General features: G+C 39.2%; 1 protein-coding gene across 2 annotated transcripts in view; it reads left to right on the forward strand.

Annotated features, from left to right (window-relative positions):
* LOC139941754 (voltage-gated delayed rectifier potassium channel KCNH1-like) overlaps nt 1-24,667 on the forward strand; it is a 64,242-nt gene extending 39,575 nt beyond the window's left edge. The window contains exons 2-10 of one of the 2 annotated variants that reach the window (XM_071938372.1): nt 3,646-3,876; nt 11,718-11,846; nt 12,365-12,495; nt 14,085-14,477; nt 14,903-15,314; nt 16,047-16,246; nt 16,876-17,128; nt 17,782-17,978; nt 19,083-24,667. In XM_071938372.1, coding sequence (XP_071794473.1) covers nt 3,646-3,876; nt 11,718-11,846; nt 12,365-12,495; nt 14,085-14,477; nt 14,903-15,314; nt 16,047-16,246; nt 16,876-17,128; nt 17,782-17,978; nt 19,083-20,159 — 3,023 coding nt within the window. In that variant the 3' untranslated portion in view covers nt 20,160-24,667. The remainder of the gene's footprint in view (nt 1-3,645; nt 3,877-11,717; nt 11,847-12,364; nt 12,496-14,084; nt 14,478-14,902; nt 15,315-16,046; nt 16,247-16,875; nt 17,129-17,781; nt 17,979-19,082) is intronic. The other variant, XM_071938375.1, reaches the window with a different exon arrangement.
* The last annotated feature ends 90 nt before the right edge of the window (nt 24,668-24,757 follow it).

Below are 24,757 nucleotides of genomic sequence, written 5' to 3' on the forward strand. Positions count from 1 at the left end.
TGACATAGAATATAGTGCGGGATCCTGGGCTGCAATCATTCGAAGTCTGATTTCTGTGTATAAGTTACCTGCGGCCGATTTCACGAAACTCTAGGGTTAATCATATCTCGAGTGAGGAAGAGTAACCCATCTGCGTCCTACGTCTTCAGATAGGAATAACTCGTCCTAAGATTAAACCTAATTTATAGGAAGAGTTTGAATGCGTTTGTTTTCTAAATTAAATGTTTAAATTCTTGAAGTCGGACGGTCAAGTGCTTTGTATTACGATCAAATGTTCAGAACTACCTTTTACATGCACTTTATTATTAATACAAAAAATAAAATCACATTATTTCGAGACTGACATAAATTAGTCAATACAGTACTCTTACGTCGCTCGGTTAAAGCTTCTATGTACAGCAAAGTGGTTGTATCTGCCCGTATGCCACGAAACTGGGCCTGTTCTTCTCATTCAACGTATCAACCTCTTTCAGTATTTGTCCAATGCGATTGGGTCTCAAGATTTAGGCTGTATAAATGTTACAAGGCAACATGGGAACACTAATCAATGCTTGGTCTATGACTGAATAACTACGACTGCATTTTGGGTGCGTTCGTTTAGCTTACCTGGGTCGACTCCGGTGTGTGGCGTTTCTTTTTCACAGGATGAACGTGTGCAGATAATTACCCACGTTTGTCCTGGGAAAAAAAATCGCCACACACCAGGGTCGACCCAGGGGAGCTAAACGAACGCACCCATTGTGTGAATCGCTCGGGTTGCTTGGTTGGACCATAGAGATAGGGTCCTAGCTATATGGTTGGACTCAGGTGCTGTGTAGATCAGATAAGCAATCCATCTTTATAATGACCGTCGAGGCATTAATGTCAAGTATCATAATGTGCAATTTGAAAGTGTACTTGTTTCAGTCAGTGTACATGTACAATCATAGAGCAGTGGACGAATCTTAATGCTAATAGCCTAGTATTGAGTTACTGTATTCTGTGCTCGTACACAAAGGAAATCGAGAAACCTAAGTCGTTTTCAAGTACAGTGAAAAATTAGTAAACCGAAGTCGGCACTTGTAAACATGCATAACGCTTTAGCATACACTCTAAGAACTCCCCGGCCAGACTTGACTTGAAGCGGGTCAGACTTGACCCGTGTTCAGGACTCCTATAGGGCCACGACCTTTCCCGACCCTTTCCTGATCACTCTGACTGCATCAGTGTGTTCCATCTCTGGGTCATTATCGGACACAGGTTCCGAGCCATACCGACACAGAAACGGGTCAGGCCACACGGGACCCGATCCGGGTCAATTCTGACCCAATGTAGTTGAAGTATAGAAGAGATTTCAACCCAAAGGTAAACCGAACAGCCACCAACTGGAACACTCACAAAACCTTAATGGTTGGGTTTGTGCGGGTCCTGCTATTGTTGGTCTATAGCCCTTAATCACGGTGTGGTCATCATGATTTTACTCCATTCCAAATCAATGTAACCAAAGTGAGGCTGGACGAAATAATAGTCTGGTGCCACGCGCAACGAATTATTAGCATTAATTACTGTCATGGGAAACAGGGAACATGACCAAGATGGTGACCGCGTGATAAAGGTGTATTGTTCCCCTTTCTCAAGAACTCTCTTGTGGGGTCCGGGTAAAACAATCATTTTCGGGTCCATTGCTACATTGTGTGAAGACCTCAATAAGCCCACATCAGCATCATACACAAACAGCGTTTCAAGAACGTGGAAAACATGCAGAAACAAGCAATGTCTTCACGTCGCCCAAAGGCGACACGTCAGATTATGATTCCAAATCAACAGCCTACATTCTTCATCAACATCATAATCATTCACAAATATGACAGGGTCCATGAAAAAGGAATGTTTTAATAAACTTCCCGACCAAATATCATGGCAGCACTTATGCTCTCATTAATTAGTAAGCTAATATTATTTAATCTATATCATACAGCAACCAATGACGTACATTGGTTATATCACGCAAGAAAGATCGCAATGTTTACCCATCCCCAAAGGGTATCTATGGGAACAGGATTTTTGCCGTTGGTGTGGTGATGTAAGATATTGGATAGCTCTGATCAAAATATGGGATAAATCTTCTTCTTTTTTCGATGCGCACGAAGCTATTATTTATTCTAGAGAGACTGCGTGAACGCACGTACGTGTTGAGAACTCTAATACAAGTCTTAAGTCATGCCCGGGCATGCACACAGCATGTTTGCCGTTGTATTCGACATTGTTTTATCCACAGACATGTTTTGGATTCTATGAAAATGGCCTTGTGTGGATACTAAGGTAGTCGTTGGAATCGTTAAAAAATGTGGAACGGTGAAGAAATTATTCGTTATCAGCTCATGGTCAGTTGTAATTTAGAGATGGGAAGCAAGACAGCATCACGACTGTGTGTTATTAATGAAAAGTTAAAACTCAATTGGATGCCAAAATCACTAAGGTCAGATGTGATGAATCAAAATATACACGAATTTATCTTAGGGTCTGTTATTAATACATGTAAGCCGCCATTTCGATTTTGCTCAACGCTAAGGCACCGTAGTGAGAGACTAATATAGTTTTTGCGTGCACAGCAGACATTGTGCAAATCTTGTCCTAGATTGTTCCCCGGTCCCGTCGAAGGCCAATGTTTTTTTTTTTACGTATTTCGACCTGCCGTAAAGTAAGGAAGAAACTCGTATACGTCAAAGCCATACATTAACACACACATATCCAATAATTATGCTCATAACAAATATTATCATAGGTATTATAGCCAAATATTGTTTCTGCAGATGCCACGGCAAACACTAATTTTGAATAAATTGTCACAAGGGGAATACATGACATACTCGAAGATGTGCATTTTTGCAAGGTGAAGGATTCTTAAGTCATTCCGGTGTGGCAGGAGGCTCTGTGTTCCCCCACCCCCGGAGATCCCCCACCCCATAAACAAATGGAAAACTGTGTACAAGAGAGCACACACTCTTCTGAACCCTCTTCCTCCCGACCATGTTAGTTTCACAAGAGGGACAGAATCTCCGTTGGACGGAACTCCTTTAAGTGTGACACCGGTGCCGTGTATAGCACTATTCTTTGTTACGAGTGGTATTTTTTGGTTCTGGATATGGGGCGTGGTGGGATACCCCCTCTATTGTGTCTACATTGAATACTTGGAATCTCAGGAATTCTTTAGTGTGTCAAAGTATGGGAGCATTGGGGGAGGGTACCCTCTGCTCCCATATTTGGATTGGTGTACAAGCTAAAGTGATGATTAGGGTCGCTTGTGGAGTTGGGGGTCAACCCTGGTGTTTCTGGATTATTATATGTTTCCTTGTTTCCTTAAACTTCAAAGCTACAGTAATTGAGTTCACTTTTAGCCATGGTTCCATTAACAGACACAAAATAAACATTGGAAGAGACCCGACATCACACTCGACAACAAAGACTTGACAAATCGCTGATACATTAATGGTTGCTACCTAAAACTACTCAAAAAATCTTATTGCAATTATATGTAGTTTATAACGGTGTTTTAAGGTCAAATCTGCATCAACCCAGATACTTGAGACGTGTCATACAAAATGGTGGCCAGTGGTTGTTTCTGCCAAATCTAAAACACATTCTCGTTTTGTCTTCAATTTACAGATAGCAACTTCATTCTGGCTAACGCCAGAGTGGTCGGGTACCCAATCGTTTATAGCAACGATGGTTTCTGCAAGATGACTGGACGTACTAGAGCTGACGTCATGCAGAAAAGTAGCACATGTAATTTCATGTACGGGGACCTGACTGATAAGGACACCATCAAGAAAGTGGAGAAGGCGTTTGAGGACCAGACACCGTTGCAAGCGGAGCTGGTTATCTACAAGAGAAACAGTAAGCACTCAAAACAAACTAACCAAACATCCAGTTGTTTCCTCAATTAGTGGGTGCGTTCATTTAGTTTCTCTGGGTCATTCCCGTCTGCCCCGGTGCGTTGAAATAGCTTGACGTCATTCCAGGGGCTCACCCAGGTCCAGCCCCTAGTGCCCTGCTTGTGGAGTGGGTCACTTGGGGGCTGGCCCCAGGTCAACGACGTCACTACGAGAGCGGTCGTTCGTTTAGCTCTTGTCAGGGGCTCACCCGAGTGAGCACCGCGGGGTAGACCCAGGGAAGCTAAACGAACGCACCCATTGTAATGGGAGACTTTGGAACGTTAGGTGGCAGCAGACTAACTATGTAACTTTCCATAAGGCCCCAACTTGCGTAGTTCTGAGCATGCTCACATAGTCTGCTGCCAATCAGCATCCCAAAAGTTCCCCATTTGGTGCCTTTTCCCCTCAGAAAAGAAGCAAATGCAAACTGTGTCGTACAATATTAGATTGTTTTCCTTAAAAAGATATTGACAAAAAGGGAGACCGCCATGAGGACAATAGATAGCTGAGTTGTCGGCACGTTAAACTATGGCCATTAGTTCACACCCGCTCTTGCCAATGTTTCTTTGTTCATTCCTAAGTCATGTAACAAATTTCCCAGTCAGTTTCCCTCGTGGTTTACTTGAAAGTGAAAATAAATAATCGACTCGGTTAGTAAACATCTATCGACGCAGGAATGGCCAAAATAAAGTTTGAATCGGTTTCAGTGCGTAATCTGTGTGTGAGGGGAAAAGTGAAATCATACATGTAGCCCTGTGTAAACAGACCCGGAGAAAAGAACATTATGGCCACACACAAAATCGTTTGATTTAAAGAAACCTACATGTGCATCATATAAGGGATTTTTTTGAGGACAAGCACAGAAAACAGTGAAACCGGGACGCACTCAAAAAGCCGGGACGTTTACAAAGCTATAGGTTAAGTATTATACAATACGAGGAGCACGAGGTTGAAGAGATCAAGCAAAAACAGACACTAACAAAGAACAAACAGACATGACCCTGTCTGTTTGTGGAGGATTTAAATGATCAAAAATAAAGGACAACTGATGACAACAAAGGCTAAAGACATAACAACAAAAAAATCGTGGAAAAGTTTCTTTGAACACAAAAACGCTCGATGAGCCTTTTTTCGGCATGTCGATAGTTTGTGCTCGGAAATGCGCCACGGACATTCCATTTCATTGTAAAGGCCATGTTTTAGTTTATGAAAAGAGACAACAACCAAGAGCAAACAGACATGGGATTTAAAAGGCCAAAAATAAAGGACAGTTGATGGTGACAATGGCTGAAGACACAGAATTATATTTTTTGGTTGAACAATTCTTTAAACACAAAAACAAACGATGAGCCTTTTTTCGGCATGTCGATATGTGCTCGGAAATGCGCCACGGACAACTCAATTTCATTGTAACAGCCACGTTTGAGTTTATGAAATTTAATTTTCAATCCGTACAATAACAACAGACCTTGACCTTAACACAGACTACGTGCAGTGCGAATTATAACACTATGAATGCCGAAATCTATCAGTGGAATGACAATGGAACATCTTTCCTGTTAACATTATTGATTAGAATTGAGTTTATTTCTCTTGGCAAACAAATAGCTAAAGGCCTGACTGTTTGACCCTAGCAGAGTCTGCCTCGAAGGCTTAAATGACAACACGATCTGTTAAATGCTCTGCTATAGAAGAGTTTGCGGTAACACCATGAACCAATTATCTTTAAATGAGTTGGGGTGGTTCTGAAAAGAACTATAGGACTATCTGTTACCAAATTCTTCAAAGATAGTTTAAATTGTTGACTATGATGACTAAAACTGTTTAAATTGATTTGCTTCAATGTACTAACAATAATTTATTTACTCAAGCCTCTGTCCTCATCCTCAATTTCTGACATCTTTAAAGTGACGCGTGGTGTAACTATCCATGAAAAAAGAGGAAAAAAGAAAACCGGGCAAGAAAAAAAAGAGGATAATATTCCTATACTATTGTACACAGAAATTGAAGGGAAAAAAGAGGAAAATTAAAACCCCAAAAGAGGAAATCGGCTGAAAAGAGGAAGTCTCACAATGCCTGAAAATGACGCATGGTGTAACTGTCAGCCAGCCACATCAATATTAAACGAACCAGTCTCAAAATGACCCACATAAAGAAACGAACACGAAACTCAATCACAGTTTGTACCGATCTCGACAGTACATTTTCATAATATTGTGTCTTACGTTTTATTGGTTGTTGTTACTATTGCCTAGCAGAAAAGACCGCGAACATAAAAGGCTTGGCATTCACAACGGAAATGAACGGTGGGTGTTGGCGGTTAGCTCGCCAGGTGCACCGACAACAAGCGCTTTTTCCTTCACCATCACCACCGAGGCACCAGCCTACCCTGGATTTATACCTCGTGCGGCTTTTTAACAACTGATCAAAAGAATCTATCATAAATAAATCCATTGAATATTTTATCTTGTGACAATTTACAACACAAAGCAAGAGACATTGTGTTCCCAACGAATTGAAATGTTTAATGGTGATCTATTACCCAAGCCCTCGTACCGAGTCTATTGTAAAACATCATACATTTTTAACGAGTAGTTTGCAATTTACCGTAGGCTAAACTTATTAAAAAACCTATGCAGTATTTGGTTCTATTTTAATTAGATATTGCAATACCAATTGGAACTGTAGTGAAAATAGCCTTGATGGTTAAGTAGAAACGATGGAATGATTTCCAGGCTGCGGTGGTTACTTTAATTTGTTTTATGTTGAAAGATGCCATTTGAAGGACAAATTAACATCGTCAGATGTCATGTTTCATTGGGGAATAATCTTTATTCATGGAAATTATAAAAGTACAATGGCGCGAACATTGACCTAAAATAAAACAGGTCAAACCAAACATGAATGATGCAGTCGAGGGAAATTAGATTCAAGAAAAGTTTACCCCGATGGAACAAACCTTGATTACTTTTATTCAAAGATGAATTCAATTTGAATGTGGTTTACGATTATGTCATTCTTAGGGGCTGCATACGTGGTTCACCGTAAATGATTATTTTATTCATTATACATTTCTTCAATATGAGTTTCAGCGTGTTGGAGCATTGTTATTTCCCAATATTTTAAAGCACTAGTTACAGACCCATTTTATCTTCATTTGGTGCCCAAAAGGGGGCATGGTCGCCCCTCTTTATTGTGTCTTACTAAGCGCTATTTACACGACAGCAATTTAACTGGGGCCTCTTGCTTAGTTTTAGCGTGGTTGTCAAATGTAATAATGTCTGACAAGATTTTGCAAGAGCACTTTGCCAGTAAAACATGCTTTTGTTTTTTCACATGAGGTACATTTTGTAAATTTTTACAACCATGCTACATCTTAGCAAGAGACCCTTGCTTAGACACCCTAGTGTGAAAAGGGTTTAGTGTGCTTGACATCTACGAAATTCGGAGAGAATTTTTTAGGGGGCACGTCTGAACAAGAGGAAAATAGTGAGTTGATGTACTTGAACAATGGTGGGGGGGGGGGGGGTTTACCATCTGCCCACGTTAAGCATTGTATCTGTTATTGGGGTATTTCAAACGACAAACTTGATATATTTCGTTAAAATACTCAAATGGTGTATATTATTGCAACATTTTTACCGCTAGAACATCAAACTTTGTGACGTTCTATTAACCAAAGAAGGTATAGGCATGACGATCACTAACGCGAGAACCCCTAGCATGACTTTGCAAAGTCGTCTTGTGACGTAGGACCCGTATCAGTTGACACACTTGCGGCATCTTCCTCAATAATATTATACTTCACAGTTTCCGTTTACCATAATTATTTCTTTGCCAAGCTAAACAAACCCTCTCTATGCGGCGAGGGTGCCAGGTCTGTATGTCTGATTGCAAGAAGGCTTATTATAGAATCAATGCTTTAAAGTCCCTTGGGACCTAACTAGCCGGACAGTTAGAGAGAGGGTATAGTGATATAGCGGGGTTGTGTTGCTTCTAGATGCCGTAATCCTACCCTGAATGTCCCCACGGCCCTTCGCAGATGAGCGCATCGTTAGCCCGCAGGCCAGCAACTCCTGAACTTAGGCGTCAAACTGAATATTGATCAAGCTAGTCACGTCATGTTAAGACTGCTTTTACATGCTATCAAGAAGATAGAAATAAGGTACCAGCTAAAAGCTGGTCAATAGTTGAAATAAGAGATGATTTTGGGGACAATCAATCAAGTAGATTGACAAGTGTGGATCGAAATAAAGCTGACTTTTCGTATCATAGGGATTCAAACGGTTAAGGGCACTGGAAACTTTTGGTAACTACTCAAAATAATTGTTAGCATACAAAAATACTTGGTAACGATCAATGGAGAGATGTTGATATTATAAAACATTGTGAGAAACGGCAACCTCAGAAGTAACGTAGTTTTTGAGAAAGAAGTAATTTCTCAGTGAAAATATTTTAACTGATTTCGGGACCTCACGCGTGAGGTCTTGACATGAACCATCTGAAAGCACACAACTTCGTGTGAGAAGGGTATTTTATTATTCCATTATTATCTCGCAACTTCGAAGACCAATGGAGTTCAAATTGTTGCAGGTTTGTTATTTTAAACACATGTAAACATATGAAAAATTATCCACCTCGACCCCACAAATTATGAGCCCTTCACGCTCCACCCAAGCAACCGCTGTTGCTATGTTGATTCGGAAAATAAATGAGTGATGTCAACCAAATTTTCTAACAAGGAATGTTAAAGGAAAATAAATGATTCCTGATAACGGAAAACAAACACGCCAGACAATGAACATCCTGCAACAAAATGAAAAATGTGGATTCTAATTGTTTAGATCCATATCATTAATCGGTTTCTAAGCAACCAAATCAACATATGACTTGTTTACCAGCCTTTTAATTCAATATGACATGTAAGGTCTATGCTTTCATTTATTCCAGGAATGCACATCCGTAAGCTTATATCTACTATACCATTCCCCCTCAGATCACAATGGCGTGGATTTCTTTGTCAATATTTTGCTCTAACCTAAAAAGTCTCAGGGAAGAATGAGATTATTGAGCAGTGGCGTGATCAGTAATCTTCATTTATTTATTTATTTATTTATTTATTTATTTATAATAAAATAAAGGAAGATGGCCTCAGCTTTCTATCCAAACCGAACCTTGAGATGTATAGCCTTTACAAGAAACCTTAACATATCTATTTGGAGCGAAAAGATGCACAAAGGATTCATTGAAGGTATCCAGAAAAACTTGAAAATTGACGCCACTCGTAGTTTTTAATTTACAAACAACGTTATAGCTAAGAATCAATAGTAGTAAATATTAAGGAAATAGAATTGATGGTCAGTGTAAAGACCAGAATATTTTGGGTGGGGTTGTTATGTAGGCCTAATTGTGGGATATTAAATGTATCGAACCCTGTTCTGTGCCTTTTCAGATCTCATTTTGTAGGGGCAGGGCAGAGGTGGGGGTAAAGAGGGAGGGGCCAAGGAGGGAGGGACAAGGGTTCTCAGCAATGAGGCCCACCCTGGCCCCACTGGAAATTAAGTTCGAGCTGTATTCAACACACGTCTACAAACGTGTTAAACATGTCCTAAAACCATATAAGATTTCATTGGATTTCTTCGTATATCTTGTTAGGTTTTGGGGGGAAATAAGACATCCTTATTTCGTTCTGAACTTCATGTCCATAAGTAGTGGGCATGGAAAGCAATTAAATCAACGAACCACATCATGTTAAATAACGATCATGGGTTTAATTTCCAAACTCAACTACCCAGAATGAAATTAGATCTTTGCAATATCTCGTCTGCTGGCTAACAACATTGTCATGTTTGCGTTTCCTATTTGTAATTGTTCATGAACCTAAACGAATATCCGGAACGTTGCTAGTCCGTACCTCTTCGGGTTAATAGACAGACAAATCTGATTGGTTGATACCGTTAACCACGTCACTATTGCATAGTAACGGGTTCTGTCGCCAATGGAACCATTCGTGTTCCCGCTAAAAATTAATAAACCAAAAGTTACGTGGAGAGTCGTGTTTTACATTACAGTAAATTGCAAATTTACCAAACAGTGCACGCCTCGCTATCTGACAGCCCATCCTTATTTCGTCGTTTAACCCACTTATGTCGTGAAACATCGTGCTGTGCTAGCTATATCTCAAATTGTCCGTTTAAAGATTTAGAGATAACAAAAACAGTCAATATAGTGGGGTCTTAAGAATCCTTTTTGTTTCATTTAAATCCGGAAGTATGAGGTTCTTGGTTGTCCTGTTTCTCACCTTTGTGTATTTTGCAAAATGAATATATTGACTAAGATTGATTTAGGAGCAATTAATGGCCCTAAATCATTTTCGAATAAGTGCCATTATCGTATGTGCAAAAACAGACTCTGACAACGAAGCCAATAAAAAACACTGCAACGCCATTTATTCTGGATGAAACGAAGATCAGCAAGCCAATATTACTTTTAATGATTACTCACATAGCAAATAAAGAGGGGACAAGTTATCAGATAATATTAATTGCCACCGCTTTTTGAATTTTAAACGATATTTGAAGACCCATAAATAAACCAGAGAGTTAAAATAAAATTAAAATGTGTTTTTTAATTCTCAAGGATTTGGAGAGACGAAAATTATTAACCAGTTATGGTATTCGTACCATAACTGGTTACTACGTTTTACATGCTAAGACTGAGACGGATTTTTTTTTTTGTGTGACACTGTTTTTACTCATTTCTAAATAATTACAACACCTCAGCGAGGAATCTTTTAAGGAAAACGTTCTACTATCATTTTCTTCAAATTGTGTAAGTTTAATGTAAATCTGATGACATTGTATTTTGTGTTACAAAAAGTATCCCCATGGAATACAACGTGTGAAAATAATCATCTAAAAGAATAATTCCCTGCTGTCTTTCTTAAAAATAATCCCGGAATATTTTATTCTGGTTGCACTTTTACACGCACTTCTCTTCTTGTTATTAAGCGGGTGTTGATCGGTACCGTCCCTAGGGTACCACTTGAGTGGTCAACAGGGTGTAATCTAATGGTACCACCTCGTTCCCCATGGGTGACACTTAAGTGCCGCAATGATGGCGTTAAAGGCTATTACGGGATGGTCAGGTGTTAGCTGTGGGACTTAGTGGTCCATGCTTAACGGAGGAAGTCCGCTAAGTCATACTAATTAAACCCTTTGAAGGTAAAATCACACCTACTCTGGTTGAACATACTTATTAAATGGTCGGATACGTTTGGTCGACTCTGAAAATTAATGACAATAAAAACTTACTTTAATAGATGTTAAATTTGCATCGGGGATAAAACTTACTTGGTAAGAAGTACAGCAGCTTTGGATAGTGTAATGCATTTTGAGAAGTATCCTGCACTTATGTAAAAGATAGTACCCTTTATCCTCCCAAAATGGAATCTGAGAAGCGTTACTGACAGTGACAGTGTGGGCTAGCACTGTATACTCAGTACTTTCCCGAGTCCTGTGAAAAAAAATACCACAGGCATGCTACTCGGATGGGATTCGAACCCACGACCCTTGCAATTCTAGAGGTAGCTAGAGGCAGTTCGAATCCTATGTTTTGGCAGCGGGTACTGGAACAAGAGATGTTAAATTTACATCGGGTATAAAGAATATTAAGTTTCTCAGATTGTTTATTCATATTGCATATTATTCCTAGTGGTCCATGTCCACGCAGAACTGCACTCAAATTAATCACATGAAATCTCAATAAAATAAACAAGTACATTTTCTTTGTGTTTATTTACAGGGACACCGATGTGGTCTCTACTTCAAGTCGCTGCCATTAAGAATGAGAAAGGCCAAGTTGTACTCTTTCTGTGTACGTTCAAGGATATCACTTCGCTGAAACAGCCCATTGAGGATGAAACGGCGAAAGGTAGGTTAAGATATTACACAACAGTACAATGCATTTCGTCCTTCGGATGGGACGTTAAGCCGTTGGTCCCGTGTGTTGTGTAAACGCGCGAAAAAATAACCCAGCTATTTGTTATGTGAAATGACTGTAGTTGTGTTTGGTAAACGACGCCTTTCCACAAAAAATAGCATGTGGACATTTGTATATAAAATGAGTCATTGTTTTAAAGTTGTTTTAAAATGTTGATTAAGTAATCACATGAAAAGTATATTTTCTTGATTTTCGAAAACAAATCCCTTTTGTATGCCGCACAATGTCTTGAACAAAAACAGTGTATAGAAGATGACATTTACAGTAACATGAAGTAAATTGCCAAATAAACCCTGAATTATTTTGATATTCACGATGTACTGGTTCAGACAAGCGTCCATCTTCTATCTGAATGGAAATCTTCCATCTGGATAACCAAATTAAAGCAAGGCCTTGTCAAACAGGACCTCGTTTAACTGAATTTGATTTGTGATTTGATTAAATGGCAGGAATGGGAAGATTCGCCCGGCTTGCTCGGACCGTCACCAGAAGTAAATCGGTCCTCGTCCAAGTGGCTCAACATCTTCCAAATATCAAATCCGAACAGAGCACGCAAAATCAAATATCACAAATTGCGCATGTAAGTACACATGGATCTAAATTTGTAAGGATTTCTTTTATTGTATAAAAACATTCGTCTTCGTATACTATATGTTGTTAGTTATTACCCATTTGCAAGAGGAGGTACATTTTGTCAAATTGTACAACTATGCTACAATTTAGCAAAGGACCCTTGCCAAAGTTCTCTCATGTATATAAAGGGGTTTATAATGGGTACTGGGGATGGTAGTCTCATTAATGAGTCGGTAGCCAGATCTCAGACAAACCAATCCACTGCCTATACTGGTAGATCAACCATAAAATAAAGTCAAACGATCAAATTCAAATCAGTTTAAAACTAGAATGTATTGTGTGTACGTAATATAACGCAATATGGTTACTGCTAAACTGAATTTGTTTATCGCTTAGTAATCTGGTTACACTAAGCAGATTTCTATTTTACCCGAACGTTAAGCATGGAGGAAGGAATGTAACACTCTAGCAGATTCAGATAGAACCGTTCCATGGTGTCGAAATTGAATATCCTATGGGACCCAATCTCTATCACCATAACAGGGGCAATGGCGGTATTACGATTCACTGACAACATCAATAGAATCCTGATTAGTTCCCGATTGAACTTCACTATTAAAGACACTGGACACCTTTGTATTTGTTAAATACAGTTAATCTCACTTGGTGTATCCCAACTCATGCATAAAGTAACAAATCTTTGAAGGTCATCGACGTTGTAAAGAAAAAAATACTCTTGTTGCTTTGTATGCTTTCCGATGCTTATTAAAAGGCTTCAGCTGAAGTCTTTTATCATTTGACCGAAAAATTACCCCTTTCTAAAAAAATATGATACAAAGAATTACAAACAGAGGAAATATAGAAGCATAAAAACAAACAGCAGCCTTTGCATTGCCCAAAAGCGAGCTGCAGAACGAGATGGGGTTTTTATGATCAAGGACCCTTTCCATTAGTAACTAACTGCCTTTCCAGATGCAAAGTGACATTTAAATGAGTGTTGTCTCGCCATGGATTTGCAAACATTAATGTGGCACTTATAACAACACATAAATCCCTATTAGCAGGTACTTTCTCATGAAAAACGTAATCAGAAGAAGACCCTTGTAGTCTATCTTGCTCATTTTTTTTCTCGAAGAAAAACAGGGCACTAATTGAAACGTCGAGCTAATACAACAACGAATCGTTAAAGAACCACCATAGGTCATAAACGACCCATTGACCCTATCGAGACCAGAGTCAAAAAGCTTGACTCGTTAACCTTAATCTGACCATAGCGATACCTGTCAGTTTGACTCATTATTGACTATAATGCTAGACCAGAGTGAAACATGTTGACCCATTGACACTAATCTGACCCTAGTGAAACCACAGTCAAACATTTTGACTCATTGACCCTAATCTGACCATAGCGAGACTAGAGTCAAACATTTTGACCCATTTACCCCAATTTTTTTTGACTCATTGACTCTAGTATGACCCTAGAGAGACTAGAGTCAAAAAGTGTCACCCTTTACCCTAATCTTACTCTAGCGAGACCAGAGTTAAATAGTTTCACCCCTTGACCCTAATCTGACCTTTTGTTGACCTTTTCCACAGATGATGAGTCTGGATGCCGAAGTCCTACCCCAGTACAAGAGAGAAGCCCCCAAGACACCGCCTCATATTGTCCTTCATTATTGCACTTTCAAAACAATGTGGGACTGGATCATTCTGTTGTTGACCTTCTACACGGCTGTAGCCGTGCCGCTCAATTTGGCCTTCGTGATCCGTACTACCAAAGACTATATCGTCATGGTTATCGATGGGATAGTGGACATCGTGTTCTTCATTGATGTCATACTCAATTTCCATACCACTTTCGTGGGCCCTGGGGGCGAGGTTGTATCTGACCCCAAGGTTATTCGAATGAACTATCTCAAATCCTGGTTTATTATTGACTTACTATCGTGCCTACCGTATGACGTCATCAATGCGTTTCAACAACAAGATGTACGTATGACCTTTTTGACATTTTAGACAATGCTCTTGACTTCTTGATAGTCATTTTCTTGTAACAATTGTGTTGTTTTTATGTAACAAAAGTGCTTATTCATATCGAAATAAACATTCCAGATATGAAATTAAATGAATACATTCGCCAAGCCAGTTTAGATCTGTTACATTTAGCTTTTGCGGGTCAAGTGGTCAGACTAAAGGTTTGCAATCGCAGGGTTGTAGGCTCGTACCCTACAAGCTAACCACTGATTTCACAATGTCTAGAATAAGTATGGTAACTGTTACTGAATCACAATTTCCCTTCTGACACAGAATGTCTTTTTAGAGTGATGGTTTTATTCTACACTTTCACCTTATCGCACTAAATGGTTGAATTTCTTAAAACTTTAATCAGTTTCCCCCTTGTTCATGTTCTACAGCAGAATTTCAGCAGTATCTTCAGCGCCTTGAAAGTGGTTCGTCTGTTACGACTAGGTCGAGTTGTCCGCAAGTTGGATCACTACATCGAATACGGTGTGGCGTTCCTTATCCTACTCATGCTAACGTTCGTCTTAATCGCCCATTGGTTTGCATGTATATGGTATTCAATCGGAGTTGCAGACGCAGAAGCTAATAAGACATTTGGCTGGTTACGGAAGCTGTCTCGAGAGGTGAAAGAGCCGTACTACTATACCGAGGACGGAGCTTTAATGGGTGGACCTGACACGGATGTGTTATACATATCGTCGTTGTATTACACGATGAGCAGCTTCACCAGTGTGGGATTTGGAAACATCTCGGCTAGCACCGGATTGGAGAAACTCTTCACCATCCTCATGATGGTCGTTGGATGTAAGTAGGTCATCTTCAAGACAGTCAATGATTGATAGAAATTACACAAGGTATAACCAACACCTACGTGGACCAAAATGAACCGTCATGGACCGATAGGAACCGACATGGGCCGATATGAACCGACAAGGACCGGTATGAACCGATATGAACCGATATGAACCGAAATGGACCGACACGGATCGATAGGAACCGACACATGATATTGTATAAGACCTTTTACCCTTACTTTATAAGTGCACTAGGTTAAACTCGCTCGTTAACAAAAATGCTCCGATACCAGAGGTGGACAAGTGGTGGGGGGGGGGGGGGGGGGGGTGAAGGAGTCCCGCTCAGAACCCTTGCCCCTCCCGACCCCCCCCCCCCCGACCGAAAATTATAAGCCCCTCAAAGCTCCCAGACAAATCCTAGTTTTGACGTCATTGCAAGACTGGACCTGAACCCCCACTCTGACCACACCTGAGCGTTAGCCAGGTGCACTAGACAATAATTAACAACCCTGTAGACCTTTATCAAGCTGCCTCCATCTTGGTCACGATCCTTGTATCAAATAACATTAATGAATGTTAATAGTCATTTTGCAACTAGAGACCAGACTATTTTGTTCTACCAGCCTCGGTTTGGTTACATTGATATCAATGAGAGAAATTCAAGATGGCTGCAGTATGACAAAGGTATATTGTTTTCATTATTATATAAAGAGATTCTAAATGTTTTCTTTTGCACCAACAGCCCTACTGTACGCTACAATTTTCGGTAACGTCACCACAATATTCCAACAGTTTACTCAGAACACTGCCCGATATCATGACATGCTCAACAATGTCAAAGAGTTCATGAAACTACACCAAGTGGATAAAGGATTATCGGAAAGAGTCATGGATTATGTAGTATCGTCATGGTCGATAAGCAAAGGCATTGATACTGAAAAGGTAAGGGGAACATTCATCACTTTCATGACATTTAAATGCAAACCTTTAAAGGCAAACCTCTGTTTGTTGTTAACCGTTCGAGTGTTTTAATATAATGTATAATGTATACAATACTTTTATCTCAAAAGGTGATAATATTTAGATTCGGGGCGACTATGTTCACGCATGAAGAATAATCCTAAAGGAATACACAATCTGAGAAGCGTTTCTGTAGTAACGGTTCTTATGTTCAAATGTTATGGCAAAAATCATTACAACTTTGAAGTGAAATGTATCTCAACGTGCTTTAAACGAAAGCTGCTGTAATGAACTTCTAGGGAATGGTTTTCAATGCCATTTATCTGCCAAATTGTGAAAACACTGTGACGTCATCGGTGTTAAGTTCTTTTGCCTGTATAATGCAGAGCCATGTATTGACTTGCGATTAGAAGCAATGTATGGTCTCTACGCATTAGCGAATACGGGATGCCAGACTAGCCTGCCAGTTGGGCCGTGGACCGAAAATGGCTTCCTCAACCATGGTGACCGCAGAAAATTGGTCCATCTGTGCCACAACTCTCTCAATGCACAGCTTTGTCACATTGTTAACAAATTCAAACTAAACCTACACATTTGTTTTTCTGTTAAAGGTCCTGAGTTACTGCCCAAAAGACATGAAAGCAGACGTATGTGTCCATTTGAACCGGAAGGTCTTCAGTGATCATGCGGGCTTCCGGTTAGCCAGTGAAGGTTGCTTACGAGCCTTAGCCATTAACTTTACAATGAGCCATAGTGCTCCTGGTGATCTCTTGGTCCATGTTGGAGAGAGTGTCAATTCTTTGTGGTTTGTTGTGTCGGGATCGTTGGAGATCATACAGGATGATGAAGTCGTAGCCATTTTAGGTAAGTACATAAACGTCAAATGTAAATAATTGTTTTAAAAAAAATCTGTAAACACTTCCCTTTTTAATGTTTCTATTTTGTAAAATTTTGTTGTATATCTTTTAAACTCAAATCAAACCTTGGGCTCCAATGTTCGGAGTTTTAATTATCCAATAATAATGCTCAGTTTGGTATGGTTCTTATGGAAGAAAAAATCCCGTGTCAGAAACATCCTGAATTCCGGGTCCCTAGGCTGAACCAGAAACTGGTTTTAAAATTAGGTTCTGCGTCATTCTAACCAATTATTGTGTCAGATTGACAGGCCGCCAAAATGGTGATCACTAACAAAAAAAGCCCACTGCTAATAACCATTTTTACAAAAATAAGGTGAACAGCCAAAGTACTGTCACACAATCTGTGGATGGTATTATGCTAATGTGTTTGTTAAGCAGCAAATGCTAGTTTCTGCTATGCAGCTCTATATGGCACAGGCCGAGTCCGAACAGTCGCCTGGCTGTGGCTAGATCAGTGCGTCTTACAGTTTTCAGGCAGATGTCTGAGAAATGACAGCCTCAGCCACAGTTCGGCATGGCCTTCCAATGGAACGAAATTAACCAGCATTTTGTCAAGATATGAAATATTGTAACCATCGATAATGTGTCAATAATATCCAGGAGCTGGTGATGTTTATGGCGACATCTTTTGGAAGGACACCACGATCGGCCACGCAGCGGCAAATGTCAAGGCACTGACATACTGTGATCTACACAGCATTAGACGGGACGATCTGCTGGATGTGTTGAATTTCTACCACGCCTTTGCCAATTCATTCGCTAGAAACATGGTCCTTACATACAACCTCAGACACCGAGTGAGTTACTATCTTCACATTATCTGTATACCATCATACCATATATGGGGCAGAGTGTGCCTGAATTTATACAAATAGCCCCCTCACCCCCCCCCCCACACACACACACACAAATCATTTACAGAATTTCTGAGAGTCCAGGGGCTCATTTTAGAGGATACCTTATGGAGACCAAGGACAAAACAAAAAGTGGAAAATAAAAGGACCCCATAGGGGAATTCTAAATAATGGGAAGCTTCAGAAGGAAATGTATTTACAAAGGTTAAAGTTAAACTGCTAAGTGTAGTTACACCAAGTGAGAAGACTGGTCTTTGACAATTACCAAAGGTGTTCAGTGTCTTTTAAAACACCACACAAGATGTATATTCTTGTGAGCACATTGATTAAGTGTCATCCTTATTTGCCAGAACACTCTTTATTTTTAAAATTAATTATGATAATTTGGCAGAGTTTGGCAATTGGTTTGTCGTACCGTTTGTAATTGACACGTAATTGTCACTTAGAACTCTTGATTCCCTCGCTAAACTCTCTCTGTACCTAATGTATTATTGTCAAATAATTTGTAAAGTGATGTGAATTCCGTCAATGCCATTTTATAATAAGCCATCAATTATAAAACGCAATGCGGTAAACGTTTACAATTTAACATCTTTACCTTTGTACTCCCGAGGCAAGGTTAAAATTGAAATCTCTATGCATCGCTTTACACGAGACAAAGTGTAAATTGCTAATGAAATTCTTTTAAATAGCCTCGAATCTACGCATACTAGTTTGAATTGTATTGTAAGCGAAAACCAAAGCAATTTAATTATGAGATGGCGAAAGTCTACCTTGTATTCTTCCGACCCATTACCACTTTCCAACTTGAGTAAAAACACAAATGTAACTGAAAATGCTGGGGTGGTAAGTTATTACATGTTTTCCGGCGAAATGAAACATCTGAATAAAAAATACAATACATCAGTCCACTCTAGGGAATACAGAAGCTAAACTCGGATGAAATCCAAGAAAATTCTCCACACAAACACGTTGTCACCTCAGGTTATCCAAAGAATCTGATTACATTTCTAAATTCAATTTCCATAATTTCATCTCCCCCACCAGTTGGTGTTCCGAAAGGTGGCTGATGTAAAGCGAGAGCAGGCCGAGGCAGAGAAGCGCAAGAACGAACCACCCATCCCGGCGGATCATCCCGTAAGAAAAATGCTGAATAAATTCCGTAAACTCAGCGATGTTCCCGAGAAGCGAACTCCCGGAATGGCTAACGATGTAGAGAAGGGGGAGAATCATGACATAGGAGCGATGTCTGTGCTGGCTCGTATGAAAGGCCCCATGTTAAGAAGAGTGCCTGAAAACAACAATGCTATCAAAGCTCCGGACAGAACTGCCAAACCAGCAATCAACAATGAGGAGAAACCAGTGAAGAAACCACCCGTTGAGATGAACAACAAGCCGGTGTCTAAGTGGGGAGCCTTTAAGAAGCCTAACCAGCTCCGTAAGACGGAGTCTACGGATAGTGGTATACTGAAGAGTGATCAGAAACTGGATGAGATTGGTCGGAATGACAGTAAGGAAGGGACGAGCTCAATGAGTACCTCTTCTACGGACCAGCAACTCCTCACAAGTCTCATGGAAATCAAAATTGAACTGAAAGAAGAAATCGAAAGTTTGAGCGTGAAAATGAACAGATTAGATGAGCAAATTGGAGACATTATTAAGTTCTTTTCGCCTGATTCGTCTCCGTATTCATCTCATGTGACCAGCTCCAACAGCTCTCGTGTCAGTTCAATGAACGAAGTGGCGACTGGGTCTCCCCAAAAGTCATCTATAACAGTCAAAGTGCGCGAACATGCTGATGGTTCTTCAAGAACCAGCCAACAAAGTGAATCTGGTTCCAACTCTATGACTGCCTCCGGTTCCTCCGCACTGTCCGGTGACCGTAAGAAATCTAAAGACAGTAGAAGGAACTCAAATGGGTCACGTGGCTCAAGTGGTTCCAGACACTCGAGCTCTAGCGAGACACGACGTACTGGTACCCCTACGTCTCCACCCGATCTCTCGGGTCCCCCTCCAGTAGAAAGCACCAACATCTTAGCACTTCTGGAACCTGACATTCAAAGGGAGTCTTTCTCAGACATAGAGTCGCCCCCAAGCCCAGACACACATGTGCCACAATTTTAACTTTTTTTTAAAAGTACAATCTTATTAATGTTTACCATTTTTATAGACACAATTTAATGTAGTGTGTGTGAAAATATAGCGTACGCTAAGTATAATTCTCAACCATTCTTCACTGTGTAAACTACTGACTCTGAGTGGTTGGATTGTTTCGATGTAGCCGCTGATGTGTGGATGTTATTATGCAATAATTCATAATGCCGTTTTGTATCACAAACGGCGGGTTGGTGTATTAAAAAAAAATGGTTTAAAGTGCTTGTGAAATTCACAGGGGTTATCCTGTCAATGGTGAACTTTGGAACGCTAGGTTGCAGCAGACTTACCAGGTAAATTTCCATTTAAGTAGCTCTGAGCATGCGTACATTACCAAGAACAATGGATTTTACCTGGGCCCAATTTCTACGAGCTGCTAAGCACAACAATTTGCTTAGCATGAAATTCTTCCTTGATAAAAACAGGATTACCAACCAAATTTCCATTTGTTGCATATTGCTTGTTACTGGTTTTCAGCTGTTGTTTGCTTATTCTGGAAATCATGTGGAAATTTGGTTGGTAATCCTGTTTTTACCAAGACAGAAATTTCATGCTTAGCAAATTGGTGTGCTTAGCAGCTCTTTATGAAATTGGGCACTGGTAAGTTTGCTGCCACCTAACATCCCAAGAGTCCCGCATTATGTGTGCAGAATTAAACTTTATAGCTTAATGACTTGGTAAAAGCACAAACTAAAAAGCAAATACATGTTTTGGCAAGATTTTTCTTAAGAGCCAAAGAGAACAACCAATTTAAAAGTATGCAACAAAGACGAGAAGCTACGAGAGTATGCAACAAAGACGAGAATCAAGGAGACTGCCAAACGCTATGGGTGTAATCAGGGAACATTTAACTACATCGAAGAATGATTTTAATGACAAATCAAGCAATAAGGAACGAGAAGTTGAGGATTTATAACACATTGGTTCTTCAGTCATTTCATTTGGGCTGTCATCAATAATTGTATAGATAAAACTATAACTATTTCACAGTTTATGCACAGAACACTCTGAAAACTTCATCTTTAATTAAGAGGAATGGCTAAAAATGATTTGAAGGTTTAACAGTTTCGGTGTTGTTTGTTGTTGGGGTTTTGGGTATTTGTTCGTTCACTTGTTTGTTTGTTTGTTTGTTTGTTTGTTTGTTTGTTTGTTTGTTTTTTGATGGTTGCCTCACTGTTTCGGTTGGATTACAGAGAAAATACATTTGATTTTTTTATAACAATTTATTTGTATCCGACCTAACTGAAAATGGGGTCACATGACCTATTTTAAAATATGTAAATTTATTTATAACTCTGATTTTGAAACGGCACTGGTTTGGCAGAGACCGAAGTTGGTATGCGTTCTATTTGAGCTCCCGGTTCCTGACCACATTCCATAATCATTTCGGGAGGGGGTGGGCCTTTCGTCTAAGAGGGGAGGAGTACAGATACTTGACTCCCTCTGCCACATCAGGCACGGTATAGTTGCACTAGAAAGTTACCCGACAAGGGTCAGAGAGTACATGGCTTTACGATTCACTGTAACGAAATCATGGAGACATTAGAATTTGTAACTGCATAATGTGCCAGTAATATATTCTAGCTAAATGATTTAACCATATCAAGTGAAAAAAATGGGAAAACTTTGGAAGTTTTGCTGGAAATGCATCCCTACCTAAGTGTATAGCCCAGGTTCCATGTTACATTAGGTTCCAGACTAGATTCAGATTCCAGTTTCCAATTAGGTTTCATACTTCATTTAGGTTCCAGACTATTCGGGCTTCATATTACATTGATATTCCATACTGCATTTTTCCAGGACTATTTTTGCTCCAAAAATGTGACATTCGGTTTTGTAGTGCACATCATGGAAAAGAGAAAGATACATGTTAACATTAAAAAACCCAAATTTGTGAATAAATAACAGAAATGGACTTGTAAAAGTAAATTTATTTGTCCAACAAGTTTGCATATTTTATAATTACAGTGAACAGTTGCAACTTTATTAATCAATGCAGTTTGAACTTTCAGATAATCTTAAATAATTTAAATGATGGATGATCCGCGATCGATTGCCATTAAGAAACGAATGCGGCTTTTGTAAATATAATAAGACGTATTTATTATTATGAAATTAATTGATTTAATTATGATATCGATTCGTAATTTAATATTAAGCATGTGCAATTTATTAATGAATTATATTTGATTATTATTAATATTCATGATGATTCCTTGTGATTCAGTGTGATTATAAATATTATATATTTAGGCAAGTGCCTTGTTGGGAGATGGAGCTGGTGATTGTATTTAAAAAACAAACATTCTTGTACAAAATGTAATAATGAATTCTTTATATTTCCATTACAGTGTACAGCACTATTATTATGACATTATACTAAACCACTGCTCGTGTCTTTCGGACCAGAATGACCTGATTATGTCTTTGAATTTTACTTTTGTTTCTCTAGTATTTTGTAGTATAAACAACATAGCCTTGGACTTGTTGTATCTTCAAAGTTCCTTCTGACTCTCATACAGTAGATAATTAAGTTGATAAATAGAGCCAAATATAAATATATTAACATGGGAAAGACGGAGTATCAAACACAAACTGGTTTCGCTTTATCTGTTTCACAATTAGCTATCTACGAAATCATCTATCTCAATATAGAAAGGTTTGCGGTGAGTTGGGTTGGTTCTGAAAAGAACCGTTGGTTTCAACTCGACGTTTCGATCAGCTGATCGTCCTCTGGAGAAAGCTGGAATTTGATGCTGCATAAGTACTGCTGATGCGGATTAGCTTGGAGATGCACGAAGGCTTTCCAGCTTTCTCCAGAAGACGATCAGAGTATTCTGATCGAAACGTCGAGTTGAAACCAACGGTTCTTTTCAGAACTACCCCAACCCATGTAGAGATTATTCTTACATGGTGTTATACCGCAAACCTTCGTATTTCCACAATCCAAAGTTACAAATACTACTTATCTATATCAACTTGATGGCCTATCCATCTGTATATATAAAACAGACTCTGGAAAGATGGGTTTGAAATTCACTTCTTGCCGATTTATTTGGGAACAATCAAAACAGGTTTTGTTATGGCTGCATGTTATCTAATCGGGCACGTTTTGTTGAGTTTATGTTAACTTCAATTTAAACTGGTTTGAACTAGTTCAACTTAAACCGGTTCAAACCGGTACATTTCAAACCAGTTTGAACCGGTTCGAACATTAATTTGGTGATCGATATGTGGTATGGTAACCCTTCCTATATTGTGTCTTCATTGTGAGTCTCAATAAATGTAGGAACAAGAATTGAGGGGCACTCTGTGCCACAAATCTGGCATGTTTATAGGTTTCGGGTCTCTATAGATGAATGGTTTTTGTTTGGAGTTTCCTCCCACATCTAAAACTGAGCAATTCTTCATCATCTTCTCTTACTTCACAGGTATCTTCAAGCCTTAAGCTTACAGTGCTAGTCATTTTTGAGGATTTAATTATTTCATTACCAGAATTGTCATACTAACAATATACAGTTATCATCTTCATAATTGTTATCAAATAGCAGTTATAATTCAAACTTTACCAATCTATAATCGGTTCAAGTTACCATTTTATGTTCTTCATCTTCAGATGACTCATTTTTTTATGATAGAGTATGACAGTATGTTAAGTGCTTATCAATTTAATTTTAATGCATTTTAAAAGGTGTTCTTCTTTCTGCATCCGTTTCAGGAGACATTCTTGTCATTAAGTTTCTAAAAATCGAATCTAATATTCTCGTTTGAATTTACGAAATAGTAGAGCCTAAGTTCGGTTCATAAACGTAAAACGTTTGCTCAGCAATTTCAATTTCATTGAGCTGCTTAAGCACAAAAAAGTTGCTAAGCATAACAAAGTTATACTAGAGTTACCAGCCAAACTACAATGCAGCATGAACAATATGTGACTGGTATCCTGCATATTTCTGCTTAGCAGAAAATTGTTAGGCACTAGTTTCTGCTTAAGCAGCGCTACAACAGTGGACCCTGATGTTGAATGACAATTATTCCATTATCTCATTTAATATCAGGTTGTTGGGTTATAATCAGCTTCTGCCATTTTGTGCGTCATTGTACGTGACGTCTAAACCGCGAGCGTTGCCAAAATGCGCAAAACAGTAACACACACACAAAATGATCGGCAAATTACGCACACTTGATATTGAGTGTTAAAACATCATGTGAATTTGTTTAAAAGTTAATCCAAATTGGAATATCCCCATGCCAGTAGTACTAGTGATTGCGTGGCAAATTGTGGGTTAAATATCAAGACAAATACAAACCTAGACTAGTTTGAGAATGTTTCCAAACTATCCAGAAAGAAAAGTATCTTCTTATTTACGCGCTTCTTTTTGTTCATTGTCTTACACAACTTGACGTGCACTATTTAGATACAGACAATAAAATGACTGTTTAGTGACAGATACAACAATAATAAAGAATTGTTTTGGATGTTGTTATTGACTTTTGATTAGCAGTTAGAGTCCGGCAGTTGCCTTTCGCGATAGGTGGTCGCACATGATGGTTAGTGACCACATTGGTGT

This window comes from Asterias amurensis, chromosome 1 (genome assembly GCF_032118995.1).
Source record: "Asterias amurensis chromosome 1, ASM3211899v1".
Lineage (NCBI taxonomy): Eukaryota > Metazoa > Echinodermata > Asteroidea > Forcipulatida > Asteriidae > Asterias > Asterias amurensis.